Here is a 23,776-nt window from a genome sequence, read left to right on the forward strand (position 1 = left end):
TTTGGTTTCTTCCTGAAAGCTGAAAGCCTTTGAGTCAAAAGGCCCAATCGAAATGACAGTGATATAGTAACATCACAGTATCATCCTCTCCCCTAACCCCCCCCCCCCCCCCCCCCCCTTATCATACAACAACAGCTGTGGGTGTGGCTTCAGTTCAGTTAGACCACCACCCACCAGGCGACCACATAGAAACATTTTAACACTTTCTGTACACTTTTTTGAAAAATAAAAAAAGTAATCTTTCTCCTAGTATAATCATAGTACCTGATGATCATGTTTTAGGGGTGGGGGGGGGGGAACAATCACAGCATTCCATCTTTATGAATTACACAAAAACAAAAACATGGATCCAAAATGCTAATGTGAAGTTTATAATACTAACCTGTGATGGTGTGATGCCACGCTGAGCCAGATTTAATCCCATTGGAGTATGTCCTGAAAACTGAGAAGGGAAACCCTGCATGTCCCGGAAAACCGGGAAGGAGACAGCGTTTCCTGGGTGCATCAGCTGCACCCCTTGAGGCGACACCATGACAGAGCCAGCCGGATGGACTCCCATGATCCTACTTTCGGGATGGGGTGGGTGTGACATCTTCCCCTCCAATGCTTTAGGCATCTCTTTCCCCGTTGGTCCTATACTCTTGCCCACTAAGGGATTCTTGGATGGCACAGCGATGTTGCTGGAGGCGGTTGTTCCAGCCTCTGGAGTGCGAGACTGACGTACGTCTGTGGCCCCCTGCTCTCCCAGCTGATGCTGGTGCATGAGGATGCGCTGGTGCATGTCCCTATACTGGTCCAAGCGCAAACCTGTGTGGAGCCCCCGGTGGTCGCTCTGCATGATCATTACGTCTGGCTGGAGTGGAGGTGCCGCAGGCCGGCTCAGTGCTTGGTGAAAGTGCCTCGTGTCCTCTTCAGCTCTGCCGCTTCCACCACTTGATGTCACTGACTGGGGCCCTGGGTGGGACTGCAGCACCATATCTCTTATTATATTAGGCTGAGGCGTGTTTCCTCGATGCAGAGGCCCGGGGCGAGGAGACGGCAGAGAATCGGATCGCCTTCCGTAGTTAATTGTCGACATCGATGGGCTGTTCATCCTGACCTCGTGAGCCATTGACTGAGTGGCATTATGAGGTTGCATTATGACTGACGACTGCTCCGGGTGTGGGTGATGCATGTTAGAATGGTACTGAGGCATGCCAGGACCCAGAACAACAGAAGTGCCAATGGGAGAACTGCTTGGGGGGCCAGCTTTGGCAAAAGGTGAAGGGGAGTGAACGGTTCTTCGTGGTGACTGCGGTTCTTGCTTTAGGTGTGGAGCTGACCGTTCAGTGGGGATGCCGGGACTGGGGCTCATGCAGGCTCCAGCCAGTGAGGGGTGATGTGGACTCATGACTGGACTTAGATTAGACTGTTGAACTGGCTTAACTATGTCCATCTTTCTTGATACAGGTTCAACTCCATGTCCTCTTTTTCCATGCTGCTGCTGTATCACAGCTTGGTTGTACATCAAGACTTGAGAGCTGTTGACTGGCTGTTGGAAGAGCTTAACTACCCCACCCTGGGATCCTGTGTGATACACAACTTCATTTTTATCAGACACAGGACTCTCATGTTTAATACTAGAAATAACAGGTTGGGAGTTGTAGGACTGGCCACTGTGGCCAGTCAAGAGTACACCTGTGTGCCCATAAGCTGTGGGTGTTGGAGGTCCTTTTGGGGTTGGCGGTTGGGATGATGGAGTGATTGGCTCTTGCTTAATCTGAGATTTGGACACAGACTGCTGAAACTCTATGTCGCCAGCACTTGCTTGGGGAATCTGACTAATTTTGGCTCTCATCCTCTGTGGTCCTTCAGTTTTCTGACCTGAGTAACTGAGAACTACAACACCCTCTGATGTATTGACCCTTAGGCCAGGGCCTGAACCTGCGTTGTAAGGAGTGTTCTCAACAACGGATCGTCCTCTGGTTGCATCTTCCACTGTGTCCATACCATGGTATCGGCTATTCTCATTAGCACTTGACCGAAATTTCTGTTTGGGGTGTGATAGGCTAGTGTTTCGGTTGCTTAGGGAAATTCGGGGTGTTTCCTCCGTGTCATAGGGCAATGGAATTCGACTGATAACTGAGGTGGTAGGAGACGAAATTACTGAATGCTGCAACTTCTCCCCACAGTTTTGTTGGGACTCGGTCAGTGGAGATGGTTTATGGTGTGTGAACTGGGGTGGCAAAGGTGGTCTTTCCTCAACGTGCCCGTGCCTTGAACTCACTGCATCCGAGGGATTTTCATTTTCTGACATCCGAGCAGGGTCTGACAGCACGGATGTTACCATGGTGGTGGGGATGGCATTGCTGTTTGATGCAGTCACATATTTAGGTTCCATTAGTATTTTTCTTAAGGTGCTAGAGCTAGGATCAATGTCTGAAGCCTTGGTGTCAGGAGGCATTGTTGGATTCCCTGCAGGGGCTGCAAGTGCAGTTACTACTGGTGCAGAGGATGTTACTGCTGTAATTTGAGAAGGAGCAACATAGATGCGACTTTCCTCGGATCTTGGAACCCAGTCCGGGGAGACTAGAATTTTGCCAGGCCTCTGTAGAGGTACATTGAATTGGGATATAGGTGGTGTGCGTGCAGGAGGGGAGGAGAGTATGGGGGCAGATGCCTCTGTTGCTTTGAGACATCTTTTACAATTAGAATTACTACTTGCGCCTGTGTGAAAGGCAGATTCTTGGGGTACAGGCTGCTCCACTACAGGTTGCTCTGCCTCTTTGGGGGTTTCTACAGTCATTGCACTTGTAATGTCGCGCTTGCAAGTTGCAGCAGAAGTGACTACAGAAGCCGCTGCTGTTGAGGTAACTGTAACAGCAGCTGCCTTTGAATTTACAGTCTCTAGATCTTCTGGGATAGACTCTGGTAGCTTGACTGGAGAGGGCACCGGCTCTGGAACCTCTTCAGTCTCCCTTTTTTTGATCGGTGTACCTTTACGAGTCCTTGGCTTTTTTGGAGTCTTGGCTCGGGCCTTTCCTGCTTTCTTAGGTGTTTCAGGTAAAATTGAGTCTCTAGGTACCGTGACAGGCTGTTCAGCCGTCTTAGCATCTGTCCCAAGCCGTTTTGGACATGGTGTCAATACTCCCACATCTGCATCTGCAGCAAGAATATTGTTGATGGCCAAGTGAGTTTCAGGCTCCATAATCTCATTAGAGGAGGATGATGATGATATCAGGGGATCAGGGGTAGGAATACTATCCGTGTAAGTAGGAGGAGCAGTGAACCCATCTGCATCTCCAGATATATCTTCAGCAGTAATTGAATCAATGGCAGCTGCCAGTTCAGTTTCACTTGCAGGGTTAGCTGGCTTTTCCTCCTCAACCTCAACCTCTGGCTCCACTACCACAGGAGGAAGTATGGCAGGTGGCTCTGCAGATGGCTCCTTATAAGGTCGAGGTGGTTGCTCTACAGTAAGTTTAGCAATATTTTCAACCGCTTGCTCCAGCTCCATCTGCCTTGCCAAAAGAGCAGCAGCTGGATCAGCAGGGGTTTCAGGTTCTGATAGATCTTCTTCCTTTTCTTGTGGACTAAGCTCATCTGCTTCTTTTTGAATATCTGTGCCCTTTTTCTCCTCATTCTCCTGTTCTTCTGGGTTGGATTTTGTCAAAGATAATTCAGTTTCAACCTCATCTGAAGGAAGTAAACCTTTAACATCATCAACACTCACACGGATTTCCAGATTTCTTAGGCTGTGTGATTTATCTTCAGAACACGACTTGGTATTTCTTTTCAACCGTGGTGCTTTTATTTTACTGATCTTTTCAGGTTGCTGTCTTTTCTCTGAATGAGAAGGTTCCATCTTCTCCATGTCCTCTTCAGCAGAGCTCTTTCCACCTTGATCTTTTAGCTCCTTTGCCTTTACGTGTACCGGTGAGCTCATGTTTCCGTCCTTTTCTGAAATATTCTCATCTAATTCTTCAACTTGAGATTTAGTGTCCGACTCATCAATGCTTTCAATATCATTAGCTGTCTCTGTGGGTGATACAGCTCTCCCAGAGTGTTTATTTGCTTTTTTGTTAGCCAAGGTACCAGCAGATGCAGAGAGCTGAGATTGTTGTACTTTCTGAATACGGGGTGAACGCCAACCCTCGGGGCCTGTGATTAAGGGCTCTTTGGTGTCCAAGACTTCTTCTGTAATTTTCTGTTGATCTCCTTTTATTGGTGACTGATCCTCTACCCGCTTTCCTCCCTTTTTAGGTGGACGACCTCGCCCACGAACAGATGGATTCTGAGTTTCTTGCTGTGTTTGTTCTTTATCAGCACCACGTTTGCGCATGGAACGGGGTGATTCAACGGCCTCTTTCCCAGCTTGCTCTCCATCATGTAGTGTTGCGTAAACTGATCTGACATTTCTACGTGTCCGTGTCCTCCCGTGTATCAAGCTTGACTCAATGTTTTGTTCTGAATCTGAAGCATGACTTGGTGACTTGGCCGTGTTTTTAGGTTCAGTTGATACTTTTGATATCTCTCCTCTAGGAGATGAGGCCCTTTTGAGTTTTTCTCTGTCAATCCGTTCACTCTTCCGAACTGCAGGTTTCTCATTAGGAGCAGTTTGACATGCTTGTGTTGTGCGTAGTACTGACACATTTGACTTGGTCTTTTTGCTCTTGGGCTGTTTTCGGCTTGGTAATGGTTTAATTTCAGCCTTCAGCTCTGGCATACACACATCATTGAGTGTCTCGGTTTCCTGAGGCTCCACAATGTGTTTAGATTCTTGATTCTCTGTGTTCTCGGTCTTAATGATTTCAGTGTTTTCCACAAGCTTTGGATAATCTGAGGAGGGGCACTCAGCAGACTCAAAACTACTCAAGGAACCACCAGGAGTGGGGGGCTTATCTTCCAAAGGAGGGTTATGTTCCACTGTCAAACAGTTTTCTGTTTTTAGTTTCAGTTCTGCTGAATCAACTTTTGGTTTAATTTCAGCATCTGCCTCTGAAAGTACTGGTGGAGGGGAAATAGTTGGTTTAATGGCAACTGGTTTCAAATCTTCCATAGGAGGAGATTGTGGCGGGGATACCTCAAGAACATGTTCTGCCTTTTCTTTTATGACAGAGGTAGTATGTTCTGTGGGTGCAATTATGATCTCTTTCCTTTCTGATGGAGGCGTCTCTCTGGAGGATGAAGCTAATGGTGAAACTGTCAAGATTAGAGAGGGGCCACCTGATTTGTCATCCATTTTCAGTACTGGCTCAGATACCTTGGCGGGCATCTCACTATCACCGTTCTGCAACTCATCTCGTTCTATCTCCACCTTAATAACAACACTCTCAGTGTCTTGTGGAGGGTGATCCTTGTCCTTTTGTTGTTGGATATCCAAAAAACGACTATGGAAAAGAACTATGGGCTCTTGTGGTGTGTCAGCTCCACCAGACACTGGTTGTACCTCAGTAGCCCCTGGTTTAGCAAGAGGCCTACTAACTCCCATCTCAAAATCATGATCTTTGCGCTCTAGACGTTGCAAACGGCGTGAATCCTGTTCAAAGATTGAGCTATGGAGGAAACGAGAGGCAAATAATTCTTGTCGCTCTTGGTCCTGTGGCTTCAGCTCCTCCTTTTTGTCATGAAGCTTCCCTTCAGAATTAGTGCGAATCTTTTTCTTCTTCATGTACCAAGAAGGAATGGGTCTTGGTGCAAGTTCTACCTTCTCCTTGTCTGAACAACTGTGGGAACTTGGAAAGCGAGAGGGAAGAAAGGACCAATTATCTTCTCGGGACGAATACAGTGTCTTGGCTCGATCAAGGAGTGCTTTTGTATCGGGGGTTATAGTCTTATTTAATGCAAAAGAATAAAACTTATTCTTCTCCAATGAACCTGAAAGCTTCAGATCTGTCAACCTCTCCTCACGTTCCCTGAGGATATAAGACAGGGAAGTATTGGTCTTTGGAGAATGGGGCTTGGTCTCACCATCATCATCATCATCTGAATCTGACTGTACCTCTCCAGGCTCTAAATCGTGACCAAGGCGCTTGCGGATGCTCTCTTGTTTCACAATACCACTGGGAAAAGTCATCTCCATCCTGACCGAGTCCGATTTAATACGTCTTTCCCAACGATGTAATAACTCCTCATCACATCCAAGCAATGTTGTCTTAAGCTTGGAGAATTCAGTATTAGGAGAATGAAATCGACTGGCTGTCAAGTCCAAGTTGTATTTCAATGACTCAATGTGTGAGAATATTTTATCATCAGCTGAAGGAGAGGATTTCATCTCTTTATTAGTGACACATAAGGATAGATGGGCATTTTCATCATTTGCAGAAAAGTGTCCAGAGCCTATTCCGGATGCAACATTCTGATCCATGTCATCATTAAACTTTTGGGAACACCCAAAATTACGATCCCTTTTTGCATTGAGAATTTCCAAGTCAAAGTTCTCTAATTTCTTTCGTTTACAGGATGGGAAATCATCATTTGTGACATCCTGAGTTGCTTTTTCTGTATCAAGCCCATAGCAATGCTTTTCAAAGTCATTGGTATCATTACCTTCTGGACTTTCAGATTTGGTAGACTTATCAGGCTCGCCAAGCTTATGTTGTGGCCATCGACTTTGTTCCATTAGTTTTTTGCCGCTAGCAGACTGGTCAAAGTGTGATAGAAGTTGTTCCTCATTTTCAACTGTGTCTCTGTTCTGACCTTCAATACTGATTTCTGGTGAGCCCTGTTTCTGTTGTTCTCTCAATACATCCACATCAAGACCACTGTCATTGGAAAGCTTTGAGAGACTTGAGCTGCTAAGGTTTTTTAATTCCCCACATTCAGTTTTTAGATAGGGTGGCTCTAATGGATCTGTGGTATCATCAGTCAGCTCTCCTAGCCGGGACTGAAGCTCAAGACTGAGACCCACAGAGTTGCTTTGAGGGTCTTGTTCATCTCTAGGACTGTAAATGGAAAACCTTTGCTCAGATTTATCTTTGCGATGGTCCTTCTTATGCATCCCTTTTAATATGACATTCTTGTCAGCCTCCATCTCCTTAGTACTATCCCCAAGTTTACGGAATCCTAGTCTACCATCCTCCTCCTCGCTCATCCTTTTCAGACGATCTGTTTTTCCAGCAGAGTCTTCAAAACGTCTTTTCCTTGCAGCTAAACGATCAATATCCACAGCAACTGCACTGTCAAATCCTAGTTCACATTTTCCATGTTTTTTAGATTTCAATTTAGAATCCTTGTCGACAACCTCTACAAGACTTGCCATGCTTTTATCTTTGGGCACCTTTCCGTGCTTAACAATATCACCTTTTGAAGGTTCTAAATGGAAAGGAGGACTCCGCTGCTCAGCGGAAGGTGACGCCAGCCTTGGGCTGTCATTCCCACTCCTTAGTCTTTGTTTTTCGGGGACAGAATGGCCAATTAATTTGCATTCTTTTTCTTTAACACGTGTTAGCTGTACCACACATGGCAAAAGATCTAGCCGTCCTTTACTGGTACCTTCTTTCAGGACCTTGCTAGTTTTACTTCGAAGAGCTGAACCTGGACTAATGTCCCTTTCAAATTCAGGTTCTGTCTCACATGTTGGGATGCTCGGTGATGCCACCCTGAGCTTCTTCAGCCTCTTCTCACTTTTCTCCTTGTCCCCCCTCTCTTTTCTACCAGCCCGTTTCTCCTTCTCAACCACAGTCACACGTTCGACTTCAAAAACCCGATCCTTTTCGAGCTTATCAGTTTTGTTGTACCTTTCAGCTCGTGCCTTGTCAGGCTTCTCAAATCTGGGTGGGGAGACGGAGCTGCAACTACCGCTTCTTTCTGAGGATCTACAGCAAACACGGCGATCAGAATCGCTCGGTATCCTCTCGGACAGTGACGGAGATGCAGTAGGGCTGGCAGGGCGACGAGAGGGAACGTGAGACGGACTTTGGCTGCGCTCTATTGTCCTCCTCCCGTGATCTCGTCCACGGTCCGTTTCAAAGCGCTCCCTCTCTCTTTCGCGTTCCCGTTGTAGATAGCTGTATTTGCGAATGTCTTGCTCGTATGGGTCTGCTCTGAATTCTCTGTACTCTCGGGGGTCTTCAAAGTATTGTGGATCATAGTAATCTCCTTGATACGGGTCCCATTCTGCATAGAATTCGCGACTCCTGGCAGGATATTTACGACGCAGTTCATCAGTGAATGTCCCAGGCGTCCGTGCATTTTCATAATACGGTGGTCGCTCTGCTGGAAATTCATATTGCGTCCGCCGCTCATCTCTGGCAAGAAATAAAACAAAACAAACCATGAAATGAAATAATGTATTTAAATTAAATACTTAAAATTGATAGAAAATAGATTAAAAAATAAAGCGTAAAGCATGCAAACCTTCGCTCAGTTAGGATGTCGTAAAAGTCACGAATGTCCTGGCCAGATGCCTGCATTGAACGATAGAAAGCCATCTGGCTTTCCTGATTGGCAAAGTCCACCTGTAAAAAAAAAGTAAAAAATGTACAATTCATGTAGTTTTCAAAGCTTTCTCCTGGCTGGCATATTAATAGGATAGCATGGGCTCTTCTGATTTTCCTTCACTCACTTTGATTTTATTTCCCCCGATCTTCCAGCCCTTCGTCTCTTTGACGGCAGCCTGTGCATATTCTATGTTGTTGTACAGGATTAAAGCCATTCCTTTCATTCTATCGAATACAACCTGTGGAAGATGAAGAAGATATTGTCATACAGGATACTGTAGGTCTTCACAGGTCTACCTGAACTGAAAAATAAATAAATAATAATAATAATACAGTAATAACAATAATAATAATATACATTATTACTGTTATTAATATTATTTGGAATCTGAGAAGACCCATACTTGCTTGAAAAGCATGTAGTGATGTGTGATTATTAGGCAGACATAGGATCAGATTACTGCAGCGTAATATGAGGGGAAGAGGTTGAGCTGCGCATGCAGTAACTGGGAAAGCGTGTCTCCAATGGATCAAAAGGTGTGTGCACGTGCACGATCCTGGATTCCTTCTTCATCGAGGTGTTAACATGTAATTTAACGTAAGCGTCTCATTGTAAGCCGTTATGTAGCTGCGAGATTCCATTATGGATAAGCCTATCACTGGCATCCACTGGCAGAATGTCAATTTTAATAGCAATTGTAATAATTATTAGGTTTGTCAGGTCCCAATAACATACAACATTTGGGGTCGGTTCTGTAATACCTCAGAGACAATCTCTGAATAAATGACACAGGTCCATTTTAGGGTTTGGCTCCGTCTTTTTTATATTCTTTTATGTAGGAATCAATCAGGTGTCAGAACTGTCACAGGGTCATTAGGGTTCGGGTCCCTCATTTAAAAAGAAAATTGGAACTTGGAACGAATCGGGTCTCAGAACAAATTTCACAGGTCTTTTTAGGGTTTTGACCCATGACAAGCTCTAACACAGGGCAAGGAGAACTGCAATGTCAGAGTACAAAATAATGAAAAAATTGTTACCTTAACAACATGCCCATAGCGGCAGAAATGACGAGTGAGATACTGCTCCGTAGTGTTCAATGCCAATCCGTCCAACCAAACACAAGTGGTAGGCATGCTCTTTCCAAAGCCGAGCTGAAATAATAATAAAAAATAGGATCAACACAAAGAATACATAGATAATTTAATTCACAATACAAACTATTATTAAAATGGAATTGCGGCTATAATTCTCACCTTTAGCCTATTATTGCCAAGGTATTCGCCATCCATTTTCTTTATCGCCTTACAGACACTTGCAATATCACAATACTGTAGGAAAGCATACTGCGGGGCTCCATTCACCTTCTTGATGTCAATATCCTTTGGGAATAATAATAATAAGTCAGTGATAGTATAAGAATATTCTATTTTTCTTCTTCTTCTTTTTAATAAACTGGCATGTCAGCATACCACTATTTCTCCAAAGCGCTGAAAGATGTTCAGTAGATCATGGTAACTGGTGGTTTTCTCCAGGTTTCCAATAAATAACGTCCGTGTGGCTTTTGGATGAAACTCGTCTATCCTCTCGTCCAGGGGCCGGAACTCATTCTCACTCTCTGTCTCTGGAAAAGTAAGTCCCTCTTCATAAACTTGATACAGTGTTTTAGCATATAACCTGATCTGTGTTTCTTAATGAAATCATTGGTATCCAGAATTTACCTGGGCCATTCCAGGCAGTGACTTCAATCTGCATGCCAAAAAACAGCTTCCCCTTTGATGTTCCCAGGGCTTTCTCTTGGTCCTCCTGCTGACGGAAGAAGACCAGTCCATAGCGGTCCTCTGAAGCTCCATGGATCTGTACAGATGTGACTTTTCCATGCTTTTTGAATTCATGGAACAGGCCATCTTTCAGACTTGTATCTGTAGAGAACAGATCACATTAAGTTAAATGTATTTTTATACACTAAAACCTATTAAATGCACCTGGCGAAATGCATTGACATCAAAACGTTGTTGTTGTTGTTTTGCCTGCATCCTGTAAATAAAGGCTTAAATTGTCCGAGACTGCTCCAGTGCCCTCCTTCCACTATGTCCTGTTCCTGAAATGCACCGGGGCAACCTATAATAGGCTTGGGGCGCGGTGGAACCCCATGCACTATTAAATGCACCTTGGCGTGTGAGCAACAACTCTTTCTATGACCAAATATGTACCTTTGGCCTTGACCTCCATTGTTGAGACTAATGCATTAATATTATATGGATTGCATTTTTATAGCGCTTTACTTATACTAGTGCTTACTCAAAGCGCTTTACAATGGTCCATTCATTCATACATTGAGGGTGAACAGTCAACGCCAGCGTCCTCACTTCCGACATTCACACACCAATGGTGGCAACCACTGGAGGCATTGTGGGGTTCAGTGTTTTGCCCAAGGACACTTGGACATGTGGACAGGAGGAGCCGGGATTCAAACTGTTGACCCACGGATCATTGGACGACCTGCTCTACCTGCTGAGCCACTGCCGCCCAAAATTCTCTTTGTTTCTTGCTGATCAAGTCGAATGAAAACAGCCCATTCTCTCTTGTTATTTTGTTCACAGTCACTCAGACAGGACACACAGACAGGGGCAAATAACAATACATGGTTGCAGGCAGGGTGACGAGAAGAGTGATGAAAGGTTTTAAGACAAAAATGTTTCAAATGCATTCAAATGCATCCAAAAGGCATTCAAATACAAACATGCCTTTTCTGAACACAAAAACACTTTGTTGCCCAATGGACACCGCTTGCCACTCACCTGTAGAACGCACAGGAAGGTTTTGGACCTTGATGCCAAAGCTTTTACGTGGCTCATCCTTGTCGAGGGAGGATAATGGAAGTGCTGAGGGTGCAGGAACAGCAGCAGACTGCACTGAGCGTGCTGGAGAGTCATCGCTCGAACTACTGCTAGAATCACTGTAGCAACAGAGGGAACAGAGGCTTAGAGATAAAAATGTCTAGGAGGCTGGCAACCGTATCATTTACGCAAACTGTACACGTACAGTAAAACTGTGAAAATAAATGTGCCCTCCAGAATGTAGAAGCAATTGACATTTGCAACACATGAACAGCTGTGATTTTAAATTGATTGTATTCTCCAACTAAACTCAGCCAGGTTTGCCTTTGATGGGCTACATTTAAAACTGAATTGTACAGACATCTGATATCTGATCTGAGAAGCTATAAATCATGTCACAGGAAGGAACTGTTAAAAGAAAAACCACAAGGAGTCTATTTTTAACAAACGTTTGCTGATAAACAGGTGACAAATGGCTGTTGTGGATTCATTATAGAATCACAACAGAATATTAGATGTCTGTTCTTCTTTATATAATTTTCTGATCTGGAAAGGTCATCTGTGCTTTTATGTAATCACATTTGTACTATTTTCACAATATATTCAGGGCTCAGTCAGACAGCTCCAGCCTCCAGCTGGTTCAAAATGCAGCTGCTAGTCTTTAAGAGGCAAGATCATATTACACCCACCCTTGTCTCTTTGCACTGGTTGCCCATGAATTGATTTTTAACATTCTACGGATAATGTTTAAAGCTTGACAGGGTAGAATCTTAGTTCCATGATGTTAGACATGATGTTAGTCCACAATGAGCCTCAGAGGGGGTCCTTGAACACACCTCTCGCTACCATCAGCTGTGAAACTCAGGCTACGTACTGTAAGTGTGTAAAGTAGTATTTCAAATCACTTATGAAAAAACAAATATTATTTTCCCATTGCATTTTTTATTTTTGCATTTATTTTTAGTCCTCTTTCCATTTCGTTTTTGGTGCTTTTTTGGTGAACTATTAACTTTACCCCTTTATAACTTTTTTAAATTTATTAAATCTATTCTCTTGAACAGGGAACCTTTGGTGTAAACACATATGTGAAGACTGTGAAAACAAGATATAAGAGCATCTGGTTAAATCCTAAAGACGAAATAATTCAGATTGATGGCTGTCTTTCTCGGCTCTTGAAAACATATTTTCCTGATATTCATGTTGCAGCAATGTGCATTGTACATACAACTGTTGAATCTTTTGCACAAATCAATGCCCTCTCATACACCTCTCCTCTCATTCCCATGCCTGTGTCCGTTTTCTAGCCTTCTAGGCTGTGCAGCGTTTGTTTCCTTCTGCATTTCTCCTCCCTCAACTCAGACACTCCCGGAAGTGCCGTTGATGGAGCCTGGCCTGTGGGAGTGGGCAGAGAGCCAGCAGTGGCCAGAAATTTCCAGTTCCAACTGGATCTCACGGAGGGGGGGGAGCCATCACCCGCACACAGAGGTAGGCAGTGAGAAAATATACCAGCCGCCTCCGAAAATTCCCCTGTAGAACTCCCTCGTCAAACCGCATGTGTCGCTAAATGCATTCTGAGCTATGTAGTCTGCTGTGTGCAGCTGTGATGCAGTCAAAAACCAAACAGCAGAGAATAGTGGAGAGCCAGTGGCTCTTGTCAGATCCTATTTGTCTGGTTGTGTAGAGCCACACACAAACATTCTGATGTCTTCTGAGGTTAAGCACAATCGCAATCATTGGTGTGCAGGGAAACCTCATAATAAGACATTGTACATATAACAGGTTCAATCCAAAGACTAGACTGTGGTTTCCAATGCACTTAACAAAAGCATGTAAATGTAGTATCTCTCTCTCCCCATTTACAGTCAGTCTACCGTATACTATATAATATATCAATAAAAACACACATATATATATTGCACTAATAATAAAGGCGATGTGATGTGTGCACAGGTGTGTGCCCATCAATCTACTTGTTCATGAGATATTTTAAGGTATAGTGGCTTATAATAATAATAATAATGGTAATAATAATGGCCATGTCTCCCAACTGAGACCCAGAATTGGCTTACTTTAATGCAGAGTCCCTTTCTTCTTGTATTAATGTGACCATAATAAAATAAAATAAAAATGTGACCATAATTTACCAAACGCATATCATGATGATTTAAAAAAAGACAAAGGTAATAATGTCCAAGGTAAAGTTCGCCCAAAACCTCATTGACTTGCATTGAGATGGATTGCAAACAGTAGAAGGTGAAATAGCAACATCTGCATTAATAGGAACAGCAGCTTCAACGAAAAACCTGTTTTTTTCTCCAACGAATGAAGCTAGCCCCTTGGGCAGGTGTGAGGTCTCTAGATTCCCCAAGCACAAGCTGAAGCATGAGATTCCATGAGCTGGAACAAAACTGGACCACGTTTGCTTGCTAGGTAACACATGTTGCTAGGTAACAATTGACAGAGATAAAAGCTTGACGTCAATCAATGTGTGTTGCTCAATTATTACTATTACTTAATTAATTAAACATGTGTCGTGTTCATCGGTAACGCAGTCATTGGAGCAGACATCTTCACCTGGACACTGGAGGGCGCAGTACCACTCACCTGCCACTGGTGCTGCTGCTGCTGCTGCTGACAGAATCCGAGCTGGACGAGCGGCTGTGCGAGCCAGAGCCACTGTGGGAGCGGGCAGGACGGGTGGCCTGGCTCGCCAGTCTCTGAGGGGAGGGGTTTCTCGAATGGGTCGAGTGTGCCGGAGAGCGGCTGCGGCTGTGGCGATACGGCCGGTCCCCACGTCGCCCCCTCTCTTCCCGGTATAGGTCCCTATGCACCACGCTCGCCAAAGTGAAAGGCTCTCTGGCGCGAGACTCGTAGCGCGGCTCTGGTGTCTCGAAGCGACACGGGCTCCTGCTGTGCGAGCGGTAGATCAAGCCCACCGTGCTGGCCGCCGAGCTCCCACTTCCTCCTGGTGTGGCCCCTCCCCCCCCACCGCCGCCACCACCACCCGTTCCACTGACACTGGCGACGGCGCTGGCGATGCTGGCGCCAACAACCGCCGAGACTGTCCCCCCGCTCCCGCTGGAGGCGCCAGAACCACTCCCGCCTGTGCTTAGAGTCCTCTCCCTGGTGTAATAGTCCGTTTCGTAGTGCCGCTGGCGGTCGAAGCTGCTGCCAGCGCGCTCGTGATGTCCATAGGCACTGTGATCGTACGCTCGATCTCGACTCTCAGCAGCCCTGAGTGACAACAGTAGGGATGGGATGGAGAGACATGGGCAGACAGAAAGACAACCGTTAAGACAAGCGTCTGACAGAAGCGTGAAAAGCTTCTTGCGTGGAACAGTCAGGACAATCAGGACAGGTGACAGACAAAAGTGTCAAAACAGGACATTTTGAAAAAAAAAAAAACATTTAAGAATCTAAAAGGAAACAGAATTCCAGTTGATTATTTAATGTGAATAACACGTTTGGCAAAGCTAAAGGCCTCAAGAACAGATAAAAATGGCTTGCTAGAGAGTATTGAGATTAGTTGTGTTTTCCCACCTGAGTGCATTTTTAATAACCTGGTCTACAATTAAAACTGTATTTCTTGTGGGCCAAGAAGCCAAAGTAGGTCATGAGGTGCAAAGAAAGAATAACTTAAGCAATATTAATTATTCAAACTGAACTCTTGAATTTAAATTTGGTAGATTCCACTTGACAGCTCTGTGTTATGTCCTTTTCCACAGAGTGGACATGACCACAGTACCACAGTTTGAATTGGGTTTAACAGATTTACACCTAGCATTTGGTGGAATGACAAGCTTAGCTTGCCAGGTTAGTTGAAGATTAAAAACCTCATAATCAAAACTGGGATTCAACATTTTATTATGTTTCATATTGTGATTCTGGGCAATTTGTGTTTTATGCAGATGCTACAAATTCATGATAAACGATAATATCATCCAATCAACTCAGTTGATTGGCCATCCCTTGCAAGGCGCAGGATGCAACACTGGTATATTTTTACAGTGTGGCTCTGCAGGAGGCCATGTGTTTCCATAACGTTTGCAAGTGTGTTTGTCCGGAGCTAATCTCGCAACCGTTACACTCATCAGCGCCAACTGTCTTGTGAACACTGCTAGCCCAGTAGGCAAATTTAGTAACTCCCATGTATTTCTTGGTACATTGTTTGGAATATTTAACTTGAATTGTATAATGTCAGTCAATGGGTCTTGGAGACCTTTAAAAAATTTGGAGTAAAACATAATTAGCCTGGGCAGCATTCCTTTTCGGGTTTATGATCCGGTCGGGACTCTGGAGCGGATGCTATTGTTACGTCGTGTTGTAGTCATTGTTTTGTAGTCATCAGGCCAGAACACTCAATCTGGAGCTTCCTTTCCCTCAAACCGGAAGAATAATACCTTCCCAATAAAAGCTGCAGGCTACGAGAGAACGAGTCACACTTTTATTGGGAAGGAATTATTCTTCCGGTGTGAAGGGAAAGGAAGTTCCAGATTTAGGCTTCCGGCCTGATGACTACAAAACAATGACTACAACATGATGTAACGATATAAATTGCTGTGTGATCCCGACCGGATCACACAGCAATTTAGTAACACAGACCAGGCTTTCCTCTGAGGTGGTGGAAAGCCTGGTGACACGATGTAATACATAATAGATGCGGCTTAAAGGATGTCACAGACTGTCCGAGATACAAAACGTTCCCATGTGGATCTCAAGATCCACTTGATTCAATCCTTAAATGTACTTGATAAACTGCACATGAACAGGTTTTGCGAAGTTGATTTCACTGTTGTACTGTAAAAGATATATAGTAGATAAACTGTTCTTGTTTTGAAATTGTGTTAACACTGATTTATTTTTGGTATTTTATCATTTTAGTTTGTGTTATTGTCGTGTACTTCTGTTGTTGTTGTTTTATCTGTTCATTTGTACCTCGTCTTGGCTAGGTCTCATATACAGTAGGGCAGACCTTTATTAAACCCATGGGGGGATTCCGTTTCTGCTTGACTATTTGACAAGATGATCGGGGTGTTAGGGGTTGAGTGTCTTGCTCAGGAACACACTTATTATGATGCTTTGTATGGTCCCATTAATATGAACCTTGCAGCAATATTTATAATAAGATGCATCATTAGTTCTCATGATAGGATTATTAAGACCATATTATAACACACACACACACACACACAGAGAGAGAGACTTTAAATCAATTGTCCCCTAACCTTGACTTCCGTCAACATAAAAGTCAAGGTTATGGGACAATTAAAACACTGTCTACCTTAGACAGGGTTCGATTTGCTGTGGGGGATGGGGGAGGGGAAATCCATACCTCTGCTTTTGATACCCCTCTCTGGTCATTCGTTTTTATTGGCAGTGTGTCCTGGTCAGACTGAATTAAATACTATAATAATATGTCCTTTTGGGAAATGCAGCTATAATACGTTTGATAATGTCATTATTAGGTTAACTACTTTAACTGTGGCATCCCTATTCTGGGCAAATTCGCAAAATTCATAATATTCTATTGTATTTATTTGTATTAAAAAATAGTGAAAATGGCAGTTCTATAAGGTCACTACGAGGTAGTTGCGATGCAACACGTTGCAGATTGACTATCTTGACTATTTGTTGTATGGACCGTACAGTATAGGGATCAAGTGGTTACGGAAATGTCCGCCAGTGTTTCGTTTTCAATTCGAACCCTGAAGGCCTCAAACTCCCATTTGAAAGACTTTTAGATTACCCCTTTCTCTTAGTTTTGAAAATTATGCCTGCCTTCTTGCTGTAATGAGTTTCAGTCAGCTGCACATTAGAGCATAAATGAATTCCATCAAACATAGAATGTGCACAAACAGAATGAATTAGACGTCGTAAATGTATTGCAGGAGATATCCGTGATGTGCTAAACTAGCTAGATTACGTTTTGAAGCATCAGCTATTGGCATGGATATGAGCCTTTACACTTGTCATTACTGTTGCCATGGTAACCTATATTGCCATTATTTCCCTGAGCTGCAAATATAAAGGCTCAGGCTGTGCATGACGTTCAAGCTACAGCCTTATTTTTCCACATGCCTCGGAAATGGTGCAGAATAATTCAATATTCAGCATAACAGAACGCGACAGTACCCCTAACAGAGAAACCGTGTAGTATTAAATTTGTAGCTTGAGTTATTTTATCCATACACAAATATAATTCCCAACATATGTTTCTATATCAGTGGTTCTCAAACCATTTCATGTCCAGAACCCCAAAAATGATATGTTGTTCCAGGGACCCCCCAGAAGCAAAAATATGAGTTAAGAACGTTTGCTGTGAATTTGTGAAAGAATAGATATTCAAAGATTTACTGTACTGTAATATAAAGACTGTTGCCCAGCCATACACGGGATTGGCATTAAAGTGCTGGGTTTATTTCCGTGTATGGCTCGAAATGTGTTTTAACATCATTTTACATTAATTTTTGCATGTCTTCCTTGGAAAATTGAAAAATTGAAATTGGAACAAAAAGGGTTATAAAGTAGGATTTTAAGAACATGGGATCGGCTAATTAAGGTCATCCTATGAGTGATGGAGTGAAATCATATCAGACAATAAAATACAGAGCAGGAATATAACCAAGAAGCAACATGCAACTGGTACAAAGTCCAGTGTGTGAACACAAGAACAATGAGTAGTTTGCACAAGCGCTGTACATGAGACTAAAGCCTGTGAGGAGCCATTGCAGATTGTCCATGAATGAATGTCCTGAATTTGGCAGTGTATTAGGGTGGTTTTCAAACCTCCAAACCTGGATCCTTAAGAACAATGCAGGATCACATTGTCATAGACATGTTCACCAACAGTTTTTGTGCCAAGTACAACTAGCAACTGCACCTTTCAACACCCTGGATGGTGGTTAGGTAATAAAAGAGAGGGACTATGATAAGCATCTGTGCTGAAAATAAATACTGTAAGTCTATATCATTTTATTACATTATTATTTGTATTGCATTGGAAAATGAGACCATTTGAGTGACATTTTTGTGTTTTAGAGATAGTTGTCACACTCAATGACATCTGGTCACCGTACATTGTATGCCCACAGCTGTCAAGTAAAGCTTAGGACAAAGGGAATACATTTCATTTTCCAGCACAGGATTTACATGTATCTCTCTGCTAAATAAGAATATAAAATGTTTTTTTACATCCAGAATGATTCATGTCAGTTTTGTCAAAACCGATAAATGCACAATACAGCTTGTTAGAAATTACACAAGTCAACGTAAAATACCTGTTATTTAGATTTTATACATATAATAAAGGGTTTTGATCATTTAAGCTTTAATGTTTCTCTGTAAAGGCCAGTCAGACAATATTAGCACTTTCCTCAATGAGGCAGGCATATACAGTAGACATAAATCTCTCCTCCCTGCTTACTGAAGTGAAATCTTTCACATTTCATGAACTGAAGCATAAGTATTTGACTGTATAGTTAATGGCTGGAACTCTCCATATATTGTTTCCCTCAGAAATGTTAATAATATTTTTTACGGGCCGCTGGCCCCCAGTGGTTCTTGCATTCTTGTATTTGTTTTACTGAGGGTATGGTTAGGAATAAATTTAGGCTTAGGCATGTTTTACTGAGGTTATGTTTAGAAATAAGGTTAGGTTTTGGCATAGGGTTACTGAGGTTACGTTTAGGAATACCTGGTGGAGACCATTCCAAGGTCGCTGGATTTGACCCGGGGTGAAGTGTTTTGGGGCGACCTTTCTTATTATCATTCATGCTGTATCCAAAAGCCTGCACTGAGTACATTTGTATAGCTACAACTCTAACCCCTCAATAGTTTTTCAAAATCATTCCTAAAAGCAGGATACAAAGTGAAACTTTTGCATGTCTTAATGGAGTAGATATATTTTACTTCTATGGAAGTAATTTCAACAACTTAGATAAGAATGCTAACAGTAGAATGTTGCCTATTCTCCGTCAATATGTTCTGCAACCAAACAAATATTTGCGAAAAAGGTCAAACTGGTAATATTTGCCAGATTAAACACTAGATTTTATATGGGCGACAGAAATAGACCATTTCCTATAGCTTTATTTACGCACAAGGTGGGTGGGGGGCTGTGTAAAGGCATTATTATTAGATATAATGTCAGGTCACAAGCAGCAGTCTTGTCTTTTATTATTACGTCTTTAAAACTAAAAAGATATTCTAGTGTGGGACGAGTACATTGATTACATAGACCTACTGTGATGAACACAGGCAACAAAACACAGGCTTTAAGGAAATAGTTTAGCACGGCACAATACCATAGGTAGAGCATGTTCATGGCAAATTCAATGTGCGCTTATTTATTTAATCATTTGTGTGCGAATTCATGAATATCTGCTATGGCGCAGTGGTGTGTGTTGTGAAATTGATGGATTACCTTGGCCCCTAGATGCTCTGGAAAATGCTAATTTGGCAGAGGGATAGGCACACCACTCAATAGATAGCCTTCAATTTCACTCTGCACAAAAACAGGCTTTTACATTATTCACTAAGATTGAAAGAATTATTCTGCTACATATTTGACAGAATTTCTATCAGTAGTTTATCATTACAGTATTAGTGTGATACGGTAGATGTCAAGCACATTGACTGTTTCTGGCTTTGGTGAACATCACTGCATTAATACACAACATCTTGTGTAGCATGTTTGTCATGCATTGGGATACAAAATAAATTACAGAATGATTGATTAGCCTTAAACCTTAATGTACACCCACAACCGCTTTGATAAGAAATGTAGAAATCTAGTTTTACTATCCAAGGATCCAACTACAATTTGAAACCATATAAAAAAGGTTGACAAAACATTCCTTTGGGAGCGACTTTAGCTGAATTTGATCAAAGCTTATTTTAACATGTATTTCTGTTTTACTGTGGCATTTTAAAATCCAGCAGAAGCAGTATTACATTACCAACATTCCACAGTTCTAATCGTTTAACATGTTACATTAATGCCTAATTTATACTCTATGCAGGTGCTTTGCACACAAAAAAAGCAGATATACAAGCTCAGAACGCATCACAGGATGCAAGGTGCTGTAGATGAGCTTGTAGATCAGCTATTTTCGGCATGTGACACTGGTGTGCGACAAAGTATGAATCACGCTTAAAGGACCACTTCATCACTTTTCAACCTATCTTCGTATAATTGGTCCTCACTAATGAGGAAGTGAAAAGTGGTCCCTTAAGCCAGCCTACATCAATTAGGACATTTTTCACTTTGAACTCTATCACATGAAAAATGCCGGCAACATACAAGTATTGAGTATAGGGAGCACAGAGGTTAGCTGGGAGTAGGGTAAAAGTGAGAAGAAGCGAAAGGAAAACAATATACTGTAAGGTACGGTGCAGAGTCTGCTTAAGGACAAACAGGCAGTAATAACAGTCTATTTACTGGCTACTGTGGTTAGTGGGGAAAATGGAGAGAGACAGGGGTTCAAACTAGAGGTTAGAGAGAACAGCTAAAATACACAGGGCAGGGCATACCAACCTTTTGAGAGTGGTAACTTGACCTATATTTCCAAATACAATCTAGGGGAGACAGAACTTTGTGAGCAAAAAAGTGGGCAAAAAAAAGTTGAGTGGGCATAAAAATTGAAGCAAAATTAATAGGACATTAATCCTCGTCAGCATGGCAGGAGACCTCAGGTGTGTGGATGAGCTGGTGTACACATTTTAATTAAAAAACAAAAAAGTCCTCGTCCCAATCCTTTTTGAGATCTTGTATGTCTGGGAACATTTTTCCATATCCGTCCATATGTACCTCCAAAAAAACGGCTGCAGAAAATATAAAGTGCAAAAAATATAATCAATATTGCACTTTAAGTTCAGTCGAATAAAGAAAAAAATATATCCAGGACAGCGTCTTCAATAAGCAAAACTCCATTGATTCCTCTGCAGCAATTAATCTGTCAAGAAGAAGCCTGCTGAAAAATAGTCTTTAATCTTGATTTGTAACAGTCCTACAACGTTCCACATTGATTACACTGTGCATAGAGGTGCAATAGTCTTAAATCCATCAGGGGGAAGAAGTGGTCACCATAGTTTTAAAAAAAAGAAAGAAAAAAGAACAAAAAGTAGAAGAAAAAAAGTTATACAATCCAGACGCCTTGTTCATATTCAGCAGTGTAATCATTCCCAAGGGAAGTTCTCATTTTGAAGCCCGTGGACGTACATTATGTGAAGTCTATCTGTGAATCCCTTTCACAGGTAGCAGAACCTCAGCCAATTCTATGGAAAGTTTTAAAAGTTCACAAACACACAGCATAGACTTCTGATTCTGTCTCCAGTTGTATCCAAGGACAAGTATAGTTCCACATTTAAGAGGGAGTGAGGTAATCCATAGGCTACAGGCAATTAATCTCCAATGGCGCCACCTTTTTCAACTCCCAAATTTCCGTCACAGTTCTTTTTCAATTGTATTATCCAAAACATAGTTCAATCCACTGCCCACGTCAAAATGGCAAGTCTCAGTTGTTGTAAAAACAAAAACGAAATGTGCATAATAATCACATAAAAAAGGTGGGTAAAAAAGGCACTTGCTCAATGTTTGTTGTGTCTATGAAGTTTGATCACCAGTAGAGGTCTCCCAGCACTGAACTGTAATGCCCTGAGCCCAGATATAATCCCAAACAAAACAAAAATAAGAAAGAAAAAAAAGAAAAGAAAGAAGAAAACCCATACCTTTAGCATGATGAATATCCTTTAGGCGACTGGCAGGTATTAATCCAATAGGGGTGGTATACATATCCTGGTTAGATTATCCACATGACTCCAAATCACGGGGGAGGAAACCCCTCCAGGAGGGATGCAGAGTGATTGAGAACCCAATTTGACTAATCCAGACACTTGTAAGTGTCTCATAAATGTGTAAATATGAGCTCTTGGCTGTTTTGTAATATGACAGTAAAAGGGGTGATATTAATCCACCAAGCAGGGCACTGTAACTCCAGATTATGGGGAATCCCAGGGAAGGACGCTGGACCACTCTCTTTCTTTCTCTCTCTCTCTCTCCAGCAAACTCCAATAATCCTGGGATTTCTTTTTTTTTTTTTTTACGATATCCAATATTTGCCTGTTTTCCACAAATGATGTATCCACCTCACATAGATGTTACAGCTCACAAAAATAATCCCCAACAGCCAATTACACTATTGACTACTGACAAAGAGATATGATACATTTATGTGCGGAATGTACAAACATGCTCTCAGTTACAGCATATCTTGGTGTCTACCTACTGTAAGTACTGTATGAATCCAAGAGCAATGGCAATGCTCTGAGGACTTTAGAGAGGATGCCTAAATGATTCATTCCTGAGTATGAACTCTGATTTATCCTCGTTAACCCCCAAACAAGTTAAATGAATAGATGGTGGAAATATGCTTGGGGGTGAGGCGATACAAGAAAGCAAGGTCCCCCTGCCTTCAGAGAAACTTTGTCCACTTACCCGTCTAGTCTGCGTTCATAGCGTCCTTCTCTGCTGTGGAGCGAAGCAGGGGGCCCATACACTGGCCCACCTGCCGCCCTTGTGAACCCTGTTACATCCCGGGTGCGAGAGCCTAATGACAGGCTATCATCCAGTCCCCTTGCGGCGCTAGGAATTGTGCCTGGTTCATTGTAATCAGTGCGCAGGTCTCTGTCTCCCATCTTGTTGATAGAATTGTGAGCCTTCTGAGCACTTTTAATGTCCACGAAATCCACAAAGGCAGCGACTCCGCCCTCTGAACCCCGCTTAGGGAGGACCTTGACACTCTCCACCCGTCCATATCTAAGAGGGAACAAGTGAAACAAAATTAGATGAAAAGGTTTGTAACAATTTATGTTTTTTTGTTAACCACATAAGCCTTGTGAGTTTTGCCACTTTTGACCATTTCGGAAATTCTGACAATTGAATCAACTGTTCTCATTATGATCCTTACCAGTGTGTGTACCACACATGGCTTTACAAACGATTTATTACTATATAGAAAAGGGTACATTTGAATGCGCACTCAAGGCAACAGTAACCCAGCAACTGTGCTTGAAACATTAGCACACTGCATATTAATAAATGAATACATTTCCGAACAATGCCCAGACCATTTCCATGAGAGGGAGCTCGGGAGGTGCTCCGTCTTGAGCTCGCGTGGGGTCTGGGGGACACGTGACATCCTGGTTCACTGCTTGTGGGTTTCAGAAGAACCCACAGATACATTATGCAATGCCAGGGCTCCTGCACAGTGGATTTCTCATGTGTTAATTTAACGTGGAGAGTGTAGCCTGCACCAAAATGTATAGTGTACCAAACCCTTACGGGTCCATTTGATTCCATTTTGCACAACTCTAAGATTTTAATTAATCTTGAGAATGTCTGTTCTGTTTGACTGCATAACACGCTTTGCACAATCTCCTTTTAAAATCAACTCATTTAGACCTTGTACAGTTGTAGGCTATGAGGCTTTCAAAGGCTGCCACAGCAATGGTTAGGTTAT

At 42.6% G+C, this 23,776-nt stretch overlaps 1 protein-coding gene across 2 annotated transcripts in view; it reads right to left on the reverse strand.

Moving 5' to 3' along the window:
• spen (spen family transcriptional repressor) overlaps positions 1 to 23,776 on the reverse strand; it is a 34,723-nt gene that overhangs the window by 7,734 nt on the left and 3,213 nt on the right. Inside the window, exons 2-11 of one of the 2 annotated variants that reach the window (XM_080764018.1) lie at positions 22,753 to 23,073; positions 13,863 to 14,492; positions 11,220 to 11,377; positions 10,140 to 10,340; positions 9,891 to 10,042; positions 9,675 to 9,800; positions 9,459 to 9,572; positions 8,546 to 8,659; positions 8,338 to 8,438; positions 383 to 8,228 (exon numbers count right to left, since the gene is read on the reverse strand). In XM_080764018.1, coding sequence (XP_080620144.1) covers positions 383 to 8,228; positions 8,338 to 8,438; positions 8,546 to 8,659; positions 9,459 to 9,572; positions 9,675 to 9,800; positions 9,891 to 10,042; positions 10,140 to 10,340; positions 11,220 to 11,377; positions 13,863 to 14,492; positions 22,753 to 23,073 — 9,763 coding nt within the window. Of the gene's footprint in view, positions 1 to 382; positions 8,229 to 8,337; positions 8,439 to 8,545; positions 8,660 to 9,458; positions 9,573 to 9,674; positions 9,801 to 9,890; positions 10,061 to 10,139; positions 10,341 to 11,219; positions 11,378 to 13,862; positions 14,493 to 22,752; positions 23,074 to 23,776 lie in introns of both variants that reach the window. The other variant, XM_080764017.1, reaches the window with a different exon arrangement.

This window comes from Protomyctophum bolini, assembly GCF_963924005.1.
Source record: "Protomyctophum bolini genome assembly, chromosome: 5".
Classification (NCBI taxonomy): domain Eukaryota; kingdom Metazoa; phylum Chordata; class Actinopteri; order Myctophiformes; family Myctophidae; genus Protomyctophum; species Protomyctophum bolini.